General features: G+C 38.2%; 1 protein-coding gene across 2 annotated transcripts in view; it reads right to left on the bottom strand.

The window, feature by feature from the left end:
- Nucleotides 1–254: 254 nt before the first annotated feature.
- The window catches only part of ZBTB46 (zinc finger and BTB domain containing 46), a 101172-nt gene continuing 89022 nt past the window's right edge, over nt 255–12404 (bottom strand). For both annotated transcript variants that reach the window (XM_039498159.1, XM_039498160.1), the window contains one exon: nt 255–5817. In XM_039498159.1, the coding sequence (XP_039354093.1) occupies nt 5428–5817 (390 nt within the window). In that variant the 3' untranslated portion in view covers nt 255–5427. The remainder of the gene's footprint in view (nt 5818–12404) is intronic.

The raw sequence follows: 12404 nt of genomic DNA, 5'->3' as shown, positions 1-12404 counted from the left end.
GGAGCTTGAGGAAGAAGGGATTCATGCTCCTTTATAAATCTCCCTGCATGAGCTGGACTTAACATGGTCCCCGCTTATTCCAAAATGAATAGTTCTGATGCTCAGGTGGGCTACAACAGGGTGTCTCTGTGGAGACAATTTAATGGGGGAAAAGGCCATTCAAGATTCTGAACCAAACTCTCTCAAGTGATATTATGGGACTCCTGGACGTCTATCACGTCTCAATCAGTGTGCGAAAAAAACAAGACAACGTGTTTTAGCAGCAATTTCCCAATTTATTAAAACTGATTGATTTTTGCAAGTATGTCTAAGCTAATCCCATCACATAAAGTAATCATAATCGATAGGCATACCTTTGGCATGCCTAGGCAGACAAGAAACTGTGAGATCAACTAGAAAATAAGGTAATATTTACCTGAACTACATTTACAGAAAATCAGTACAACACACAGTCATGTTCTCCCACTGACTTCTGATTACTAAAATCTCCCCACCTCCCCAAAATATTAAACACATCTCCAATACAAACACAGGTTTATAATAATTAATATAAAGTCAGTATAATATAGAATATTCCCAGCAAAAAAAATAGTCAACAATCTTCAAACACTGTCTTGGTGTTTTTTTTTTATTTTTTTATTTTTAGTTTTATTTTTGTAGACAGGTTTAAAGCATGTTGAAAAATAAATATATATGAAAGCATACACACAGCACTCTTACTATGCAGAAATTCTAATAAAGGCAGAAATTCAAAACACAATATAGAATCTAAAAATAAAAAGAACCATTAAGTATGGCTTTCTTAAGAGTTGCACATGTCACAGAATGAGCTAAAATAAGATTATCTTTCATAATATTGCAAAAAATTCCAGTTTTTGCATTTTCTTGGAGTTTTTTTTTTCTTTTTTAAAGGATGATGTGCAAAATTGGAAGCATTAAGGTGGATCTTTTTCACAGAGGTGCCTATTCAAAGATGGCAGTGTTCTGACTCAACGCTCTACTGCAAATTGAGAGTCAAAATATATAACTTTATCAGGAACAAGAGTTTGACACATAACCCAAAGTAATAAATTCCCAAACATACATATATATAAAAAGTCAACTGAATGCGATTTTTACTTTGGAGTTGCAGAACATTTAAAGGCATAATTCAAGATACAAAACATAACATGGGACCTAATGCTAAAGTAGGTTTCCTTTTGATAAGAAAATATTCCTTTGATAGTCCAAACACTATTTGTTTTTAAAAAGAACCAGTCACTTCGAAAACCTTCATGAGACATGTCCCCCTTCTCATCTCCCTGAAAAATCATTCTGTATCTTTGTGAGGTTTTATGGTGACCTTAAACTTTAATATACAAAGAAACAATACTCAAATATATATAAATTAGGATTTTTTTAAAAAAGACTTTTTGAAAGAAACAAAAGGTTGACAGGAAGGAGAAGTCAAGAACCTAAGTTGCCTGTATTGTTCAAGAAAGCTTTTAATGCAGTATTATACAAAGGTCTAACCTACTGCATCATTTAGCATTCTCTAGGTATTTATTCTGAGCTGCATAGATAGTGTATATAAAACTGAAGAAATGCATTCAATCATTGAACTGCAGGAGAAATTAGCAAAGCTGCATTTGAAATCCTCTTTTTAGTCCTGGCCCCGTTTTATATATAAAAAAGATGAGAATAAGAAAGATTCAGGGTACAGTGATTACACATTACATAGACATTTTAAAAAAAAATTACCCACATTTCCACTGAGATCAAATGTCTTAATTTTTCATTTTTAACGGCGTTCTTTTCTGAAACTAAATCTGCATTTTATTTTTTAAAGAAAATGAAATTTAAAAAGGGAACCTCAGTAAAATATACACATTCCTGAAATATAAGAGAGGATGCTCAAGGTTATTTGAGCTAGTGTTGGATAGAACAACATTTAAGCAGAATTTCTTTACACAGAACAGCAAAGATAGAAATTTATATAGGCAGCAAATTACACAAGTATCTGGACACAGAAAAATGTGAGCAATGGTTGGCAAACTCTAAACTGGCAGCCCACATTTAGAAAGTCAAACACCTGCACAAAGTTGTGCATTTGCTTACGTCTTTGTGGGATTGAGCCTGGGGATGGACCTGGACATTGCTGCTCTCTTTCCATGCTTAATTTCCTGTTTTCAAATCTGATTTCTTTTAATTGTTACATAGATTATCCCTGCAGGTAAACACCGTGCAGCTTCAGATTTCAGTTTATAACACAGAAGTGAAGTAACTGGTAAAGTTGTATAGAGAGCCTCCCTTTCCATTTGATAGAAAGTATCACTGTTTTAAAACTCACTGTCTTTCAAAAAGAAAATCCCATGTCTCTCCCCTATAGGGTGTGAAAGTTTAAAAAGAAATTCCTGAAAGGTTTTTAATTTCCAAATCTGCACACCTCCATCAAAACCAAAGCACTTAAAAGTATACATCACATATTAGAATGATTTATTTGGTATATAGATTTATTTAGTGTAAATTAGTAATATAGACGCATGTGCTATATTATAATTTTAACATTATAACAAGTTAGCTTTTTGTGGGGTTTTTTTTTTTTGAATCCTCAGTTTGAAGAGCACAGAAGTGGCATGAGTAGAAAACATTTATGAAAGCCATTTGGCTTATTGTCCACCATTAAAAAAAAAGGAAAAGAAAAAGGCAATATAAAATATTTCCAAATAAAACACGAAATAAAGCTAAGCACCCCAAAATATTAATACAAAATCAAGTTTGCCCAAAAGGGTGGCAGGGACAAGGGAAAAGGTCAACTCAGGATCAATACCTTTTGTTTCTCCCTAAAACATACTAGCTGAAGATAGTGAATTTGTATAGTGGAGTCAGGGTGGACAGAAAGTGGAATGTAGAAACTGAAGGTTTGTGGTTTTGGGTTTTTTTTTCTCCTTTCTCCATTTTAAAATAGATTTAATATATAAAAAGCCAAGCTACAGGTATCTTTAAAGTACTGTATGTATTTGTCTACATGTAACAAGTGATTGCTGGAAGTTTAGGGAAAAAACTTCATATTTACAGAATAAATGGCAATAAATCCACAGCCTGCATATCTGCTAGGTGAAAGCAGTCAAGTTCATGAAACAAGGGCCTGGTTTTATGATCAACACAGAGTGGACACAACTGCTGATTTCTTTTGCACTTAGAAAAAGGGATATAAAGGTCCAATCTTAAAATATTGGGTTGCTTTTTTTTTTTTAAAACATAGTTATAGGGCTTTACAACAAGCTAAACAGCTTTTTACAGCTTTTTACAGTTTCATAAAAATGGTTTTATATGACTCTCCCCCACTATTCCTTGAATATATAAAGAATCTGGTTGCCCATTTTTATCAGGTAACTTTCTCAATCCTAAATATTAGCAGCAGTGTAGACAAGTGATCACAGAGCTTTGCTCCGAGCTAACAGTAGATTTAAGAACATGGATTGGCTTAGAAAAACATTTTTCCAAATTACTGACAAAGTACCAAACTTGAACAGCAAGAATTCTGGTGCTTATGCACAATGTGAAAGTATAAATCACTGTGAGTGGAGTCCCAAAATTTGGGGAGGAGGAAAACATGCAAAGGAAAATTGGTGAATTTTTTTTTTTTGGTCAAGAAACTGAAGATAATTGCAGAGAAAGGAATAAAATACATAACAATGGTGATATGACCCTTCAAATACAGCAATGCCTAAAGGTCCAGGTGGGTAGGTTCTTGCATTATCACACTTCACTGGAAAGAGATTCCTGGCATCAAATTTTTGAAAAACCTACAGATTTGATTACCGGGATTTTGTACAGTAAAATCTGCTTTTATTTGACTCCCTGGGCAGAACCACGCTTTCCATTTTTTAAAATGATACTGCTAGGACTTATATCGTTTTCCCACAAGAAATTGCCTTTCCTACAATTGGGGGGAAATAGCACCTTTTAATCATTTGGCTTCCTAGATTTAACTGGTTGCCTCTTGGCCTTGTTTGTGGCAGGTTTCAGGATCACCATATTCATACAGGTTATATAAAAGTCTGCTCCATAGCAAGAAAACAGTGAGGTCTTCAGCCTTTTGTTTGTTTTTAAGCACCAAGAGCATACAGGGGAAAGGTACAGCAGAAGCTTTTAATATGAATAGGACACTTTCATTGAGTTTTTTATTTAAACATTGTCATAGGAAGGCAGCAGTGGCCAATATGAACTGAACTATTTGGAACACACCCATGTAAACTCTACTGTATAAGAAAGAGGAGACGCTCTAGTGGAGAAATCTGGTTCTCTAAAAGAGAAGGTTTACTTACCTGGAACCAACCTGGCTGAAACAAAGGAAATTTTACGTAGTCAATTAAACATCTGGACTACACCTACAAATTAAGTAGGAATGTTTTAGCTTGGCAAGGATGAATGATAATATAAGTTGGGAGAAATCCTGACTTCAGAACCAGGATTTCTCCCCTAGTTTCTTTAGTTATCACAATTTGTAATTCATTTTGCTAAATGACTTATATTTACTAAAATTTGCACATAAATATGAAAAAGGCAGTTAGCTGACACCTAAGGGAGAAAGGTGACAACTTTCATGTAAACCAAGCAACTGAGTACTAAACTACATGCGTCTTTTATAGCAAAAGAAATCTTATGGAAACACCAACACTCATTTCACATAACGTAACTAAAAAAGGTTGGAAAACTGGATTCTGTTAAGATGCCAGTGGGCCCAAGTAATTTCATGATCTTTAACCTGATGGACTATTTGGGAGTTAAGACCCCATGTTATGAAAGGGGCTCTTAAGGCTGCAGCCTGAATTGCTGTTTGATCTAACAGGCTCCATAAAAAAAAAAAGAAAAAGAAAAAGACATAAATTAAAAAAATTAAATATTTAAATTAATTCTTTGTGAAAGGCTTGGGTTATATGGAGAAGCCCTCAAACACACAGGTCAGTTTATTTACATGATACTAGTCTGTAAGTAAGTCCACTGCTGCTGTGAATTTAGAACAAACAAAACTTACCAAAAAAACTGTTTGGGACTCAAAACCTCCCTGGTATTTAATTCAGGGTGGGGAAGGTTTATAAAAGGAACATGCTTTACACTGTCTCCTCGTCTCTCCCCCCTCACAGTGCTCACATCTTCAGAAACTCTAAGTCACTTGCATGCAATCTGATTTGCTCCCACAGAGAGACAAAGACAGACAATCATATTTTTCCATGGGGGAGAAGGGGAAGGGGTGTAACTGATGCCACTAAAAGTGACACTTACTAATACAGTATCTGAATGGTACAGATAAAGGACTTGCTTGTTTTAAAAAAAACACAAACAACTCTTTTGCACACATGGACAACAACAAGGCTACTTAGTTTTTCCCAGCACACTCTGTCTTCCCTCCCTCCCCCTACAAACAAAACCTTCCCTGTTTCCCTAAGAAATCCAAGTAAAATCCTTGTCATTCTCTCCAGAGTTCTCTTGCTCCTGTGGAGAGTCGACATCTTCTTTGTCATCTTCTAGTATCACATCATCTTGTGAAATTCCTACATCATCTTTCCATTTTATATCATCATCATCCCCCATCTCTTCATCTCCCTCCACCTTCATGTCATCTGGATCCTCCATGTACTGGCCTTCACCAGGATACAATTCATCTGGAGATCCTTCTCCTCCATTCTGATCTAAGTGGCCTGTTATGCCTCGACCAGAGCAATCGGCACAAACTCCATGGCGGCGGGAACCATGCTTAATTCCCACACTGGCTGCAGACATGAACACTCTGTTGCACACTTTGCATACATATTTTTTATCTTTGCTGTGAACCTAGGGAAGGAAAAAATAGAAAAAAATTAAGGCTGGGAAGATGAAGCAAATGTGGTCCATGAAAGAAGAGATGCTTTCTGTTTTGCTTTAAAGGGGAAAAATAGCGTAGCCTGTAACTGTCACTGGCTGGTATTTGGAACAGAAATGATGGGTCCCAGGTATGACTTTTACCCACTATCTTTCTACCAGTATTAGTAGGAAGGTATTTTACAATGCAATGGAAAATCCTTTTGTTGAAACACCCCTGACGGTGAAACCAGTAATTTCAGCCTAAGCCTCCTTGCTTCTATTGGCCTATATTTACCACAGGGCACTAAAGTGCACACATTCCCAAAATTCCTACTACATTCTGAAAGTCTCGTACTATCTTAAAATAGCTGTCACCAGATGCTAGTTAAAAGCTACCAAGAAAATGTCTCAAAGATACAACAACAAGAATTTCAGTGTTTGCTATTGGTCAGACAAAGGAACCGTCTACTTTAAGAACATTTTCAGTGGTGTAACCAGGTCAGTGTAGCTACACTGTGCAAACTGCTAATGCAGCTGCACTGCACTGAAGTAAAGTGAGGTTTACTTTGGCAATTAACCAGATTAAGTTGTGCCTTTGCAAGCCCTGTCTTGGACTGGTGCAGTGCATCTGTGGGAGAGATGTATCCTGCTTTAGTTGCATTGACACAGTTACATTGATTAAGTTTTTCAAAAATGTTCCCCATGAAGACAGGCTCAAGGGTGGTAATTTATCAACAGGTGTCAGGATATTGTAATGCATCAATTTAGCAGTCTGTATTCCATCATTATCACCATCACCATAGGCTAAAGAATAAAAACCTAGCCAATGTATCCACCTAAAAAAACCAAAACAAAACAAAAAACCAAACCACCTTCTAATGTACATCAGCTTCAAAATCTATGTCTATTCTGACAGCTGAAGAAGGTTTGTCACAAAAGTTTCTGTTTCTTGAAAGAGTCACACAGCATTGTGTGTCTGAACATGGCATTATGCACAGCTATTACAGTTACTGAGTACGAGCAGCAGTGGAAAAGTCACCTGCAGAATTTATTCAGAGGGAGAACATTGTTCTAACTGACCCAAACTACTCAGTATAATAACCAGAACTAAACACTTGAAGAGTTTGTGTGTTTAAACACAGCTCCATCCAAAGTACGCTAATACATGTAATCTCTGCCTTAGTGCATTTTCACTTTAGGTAAAGCAAGGGAGCCTATTTACTCATTAAGCTCATTTGCTACACTCCACTCCTAAAGAAAAGAACACATCAGTGAGGTCAGGGCTACTGAACTCTACTTCAATGGAGTCACACCAAAAATAATACGGCACACGCAAACACGCTTTTAAAGGTTCTTTCTGTTAAGATGTTACAGTGCCAAGAGGTCTCTGGGAACCACATTCAAATAGACTGTGACTGTCTTTTCTTTGAATTGATGGGCCTATCGTGTCCACCAGAGAAAAGCTGTTTTCTGTTTGAGGGCTTTAAGGCAATTGAAACTATGCTGGCTATGCCACAAAGTTATTATAGTAAGGAACGGATAAAAAACCCAAAATTAAATAGCTAGACTTTGACCTGACAGTCTGAGTTTAGAACAAATGCTTCCTCACATTCAAGTAAGGTGGTGAGTTGGCTTTTCCACACAAAAAGGAGATACGGGGACAGATGTTAAAGCAGCCCAACTTTCATCAGGCATAACTTGAGCCAAAGTTTCTGCATGACTAAATCTGAAATTAATCTGAAACCAGTCAGGAAATGTGCCGCATAGAAAATGTCATTGAGAGAGAAAAAAATAAACAAGTCAAGATATAGCTGTGCAATAAGTCACTTTGAACGGGAGATGGCAGCCTTGTAGCTGAGGCACTGCTCTGGGATTCAGATCTGGGTTGAATTCCCAAATCTGCTGCCGACTGCCTGGGTGAGCTCAGACAATTCACTTCATCCTTGTGCCTAAATTTCCCATCTGCAAAATGGGGATACTACCTATTTCCTTTCTCCCACCCTTCATCTGCTCTGTTTGCTTCAACTGTAAGCTCTCTGGGGAAGGGACACAGCCTCTCATTACATATTTGTGAAACAGCTAAAACAGCATGGCCCCAATTCTGGTTAGGGACCCAGGCACTATAACAACCTGTTTGGGGTCCCCAGGCGACATAAATAATTACTAAAAACAGGCAGCTGGAAATCAACTAATTTTAGGTAAAAGTAAGAATTCTTGTAGCACAAATCAAGTGTACATAACAGACTTTTTTCTTCTTTCGGTGCTTTCTAAATGAACTGTCTGTAACCAGCACAGCTGGTATCATGGCTAAATGCATGCAAGAGGGGGTGAACTGCCCACACTCTTGCTGCCTTCAGGAGATGATGCTAGCTGTGCTAGCAGGATTGAGAACTGTGACTAGGTCTGAATCCCCAAATATATGTAATTTCCTGTCTCAGCTCAAAGAAAAGGGGTTTCCTGAATAATTCTCATCCACTGTAATGCAGCTGACCCCCACCACTAAGGCATTTGAGCAGACACAAACTGTGGGAACGTAACGCCAGACTCAACAAAAAATTCTCTCGAAACTTTATATCTAAGAGCAACACTTCCTCACAGTCAAGCACTCCACTCCAGAGGGCACTAAGCTCTCTGATGATTTCTGTTTCTCAAAGTTCAAGGCAGCTGGGAGTGTCAAGAACACAATACTCCTAGTCTCAGACTTAGGTTGTTTGAACAGACTGTAGTCATTCTGTTTAGCAACACTTATGGATTATGTTAGGTTTCTCGACTTGGGTAAGGTGCATATGAGAGGAGCAATGGAGCAATTAAAGCAGGACCAATTTCTCCCTGCAAACATGTTGCTAGGGGTAAAGAAGTGGGCAGCCTTTCTGGCCCTGTGATGGGCCCTCACAAAGCTGCCAAGAGATACAGCTCATGGGTGGGGAGTGCAGGCTCAGAAAGCAGCTTGCTGGTCCAATCTGTGTGTGTCGCCCCTCGCAACACACGGCTCGGTTGTGAGAACAGGCGTCTCGGTCACATGAAAGCAGCCAATATTCACCTCCATCACAAGCAGCGTGTAGCTTTCTGGTCACTGATGGAATAGGCAATGGGAACAAGGGGAAGGGAGAGAAAAAACCAAGAGAGCAAAAACTAATAAAAATGGACAGGAAAAAGGAGGAATGGGAGTAACAGGAGGAGTATAAAACAGAAACAGACAGAAAAGAAGTTTAAAGTGAGCAAACAGAGAGGTCAGAAGCACAGTAACTCAATCAGAAGAGAGCATGGAGACATGGGGAGGAACTGCCCATATACTGTGTGTGCTCTTGACAGAGTTGCATATAAGATGTAGCTACTAAAAGGGGGACACAGTGGCCCAAAAACTTGTAGCAAGGACAAGCATAATCACACCTTGGGAAGTTGAGACCCCTTGAGAAAAAGTTGGCTGAGGACCATGGACCACTTTCTAATTGTCTGCTAGCAGTTCTCATGGTGCTGGCTCCACCTCCTTGCTCCCAAAGGCATTTGGGCTCATCAACATAAAAAAATGGTTTTTACTCAGAAAGGCGGCCAATTAAGCACATTATTAACTGAGTCACAGAAGATCTACATTTCCTGGATCTGATCACCAAACCTGTTGTTCTATGGCAATTCCTATGTTCCTATTCTGAGCATAGGTAATTGGATTGCTTACAGCTAGGATATTCAATTTCCTTATTGGTTACGAAGCTGAACTAAAGGTATCTGGAGAGAGAAGAAACTGATCAACTTCACCCACTCAACATACTGCTAAAGAAAAGTTAGGGCTTGTCTACACTTACCGGGGGTTCGATGACCGCTGATCACTTTCCCATCGACATCGCATAGTGTGGACCTCGCAGTAAGTAGATCTAAGTTAGTCATCTTCAGCTACGTTAGTCATGTAGCTGAAGTTGCGTAACTTAGATTGATCTCTCCCCGTAATGTAGACAAGACATTAGTCATGCTTCTGCTTTGATCAACACTGAGTTCACCAAAGCCGGTGCATTCTTCCTCCTATCGAATCACACGTTATTCCATGCTCTGAAATATTTTTCAAGATGGGTTCTTGAAAACTATTTGAAATACTATTGTATTTATTACCATACGTATATGAAGCAAACTTTTTTTTTTTAAAGTTGGATAGTAAACCCATGCTAAAGAAGGGATCTTAAAAGCCATTCAAAATAATTTATGCTGCATCCATGTATGCCAGTCTGTGTTACTGAAAAGATTTTCAGGAATTAAAACATCAACACCGTCTCAGGAGAGGGCAAAATAGGTAGATGAGGTGAGGTCCTTGGGGCCAAGACTGCAAGAGTCAGAAGTGACACAATATGCACCAAAAATGAACCATAACTTCAAACAGGAAACTGACCAGCAGCCCAAACTTTTAAACGATTCTTCTTCTTTCCCCCCCCTCCTTTTCTACATGAGATAGTCCAACTGGAATACTCAAAGTGACCCACCCTAATGGATTTTGCCATCAAAACGTACTATTTCCATTTCCCCAGTTAACTCAAAAGATGTACTTTCTAAAACAAATGCTGTTTGTCTTCAGTATTTGAAAATGACCACTTTCCTGAGAGACAGACCCTATTCTTATTGTATTTGATAAATGATATTGGAGGGAGGGATAGCTCAGTGGTTTGAGCATTGGCCTGCTAAACCCAGGGTTGTGAGTTCAATCCTTGAGGGGGCCACTTAGGGACCTGTGGCAAAAATCAGTACTTAGTCCTGCCAGTGAAGGCAGGGGGCTGGACTTGGTGACTTTTCAAGGTCCCTTCCAATTCTATGAGATAGTTATAGCTCCATATATTATAATAAGGATATTCACCAATATTTCAAAGGGGGAATAACTGCCCTGGCTGCAACTACACCAAATCCTAGTATGAAAAAGAAATTTTTTCCCCCACAGAACTAAAAAGATCCAGGGAACCAGCTGGTATGACAAGGTGTCTGCAATGGCAAAACTAACAACAGACCTTGAAACCTTTGTGTCTGCAGGGGAGAGAGCCGACTGCTTGGATGTACCTACTGAACACCAGAAGACTAACGCCCAAAGGAAATTAAAATAAAGGGACATCTCAGGGAGCAGTTGGTCCCAAGGCCAGATGGCTGGGCACTCATCCGAATGGCCACATACTCATGGAAGGAAGGAAAAAATGGCAGGGTTTTAGATACCATAGCAACTGATAACATAAGCCCCTTGATCATTCTGGTTTAAGTGGTATGGGCTAACTGCCACCCTGTATATAAACACCTCCATTTGGCAAGCTAAGACAGGACACTGGCATCTGCTGTAGACAGACAACTGCCTACCAGCTGACTACACACAACTCTTCCCAGAAAAAGGAACTGAACATTGTTTCAGAATGCACGTGTGAACCAAACAAGCTGCATTCACAATGTAATATCTACACTAAAAACGTCAGTTTATATTTTTAAAAAGCTCTAGCTTCTACCAGGAGTTGGGTGCTCAGCAACAAGGGAAGCTGTTATTTTTTCATTCACAAAGCCACTAGATTTAAGTAATTTCTGGTGACTATGGACACTGCAACTAGCAGGGGTCAGAAAATTTTAGCAAACACAGGGACAACTCAAAGGGAAAAACAACCAAACAAAAACCCCAACAGCAAACAGCAGCAGATCAATACTTTTTGCTGAAGCCGTTTAAAAATATTTGATTATAGAACTTCACATTTTCCTTCCAAGGTGGGCATCCATTTTTGGATACACAATGTGCATTGCAACCTCAAGGAAAGCGAGTGATGATGTAATGTTAACTGATACCACATTATCCACTGGTTACTTTTGCTATTACATCTAAGCCCTCCAAAGTAAATGATCATTTAAAAATAAAATAAATGAACCTTATTTAGAGTATGTATTTCTCAGTACACATCTGTAAATCAAATAGAAAGGAAATATCAGAGAGTAATTTGCCTTCTGAGGTCATGTGTGTGTTTTTCAGAAGCACAGCTGCTGATTTAACTAGATAGAAATCACACTGGTAAAACTAACTTTTTATAGACAGTGTTTTAAAGAGACAATATCTGATTTAAAACCATATTTTTAAAAATGAATGTCCTTACCTATGTTAACATTGCACACATTACTAAAACTAGAATCTGTGCTGTTCACATAGTTTGTATTTCTCTCAACCTGGACAATGAAAATATATCTGTTATTTCTGTTTCTAGTTAATTTCACTTTCAGCTTCTTATGCTCTAAGACAATGGAAAAGTAGCTGAGAAGCAAGGAATGCATGGAAAATCTTATTTGTTTAAAAACTTGCTCTGGATTTTAAAAAGATACAGCATAGAAACATTTCTACAGAGCTGAGGTTATGTAAAAACTTTTTTTTTCCCCTAAATTTTTAAAACAAAAAATTGGGATAAACATAAGCTAACCCAGGCCCTTTAAACCTTGCACATTGATTGAGGAACTGAAAGAAGCAAAGGCTTTGGTGGTTTAAACACATTTCCTTTTCTCTACTTCAACTTTTTACTCTGAGATGTATGTCTGGAAGTTATTTTTATAACAGGTGCAGTCTGCATTTGATGCACATCAACATTCAT

This window comes from Mauremys reevesii, linkage group 13 (genome assembly GCF_016161935.1).
Source record: "Mauremys reevesii isolate NIE-2019 linkage group 13, ASM1616193v1, whole genome shotgun sequence".
Lineage (NCBI taxonomy): Eukaryota > Metazoa > Chordata > Testudines > Geoemydidae > Mauremys > Mauremys reevesii.
This window is presented reverse-complemented; position numbering and strand designations above follow the sequence as displayed.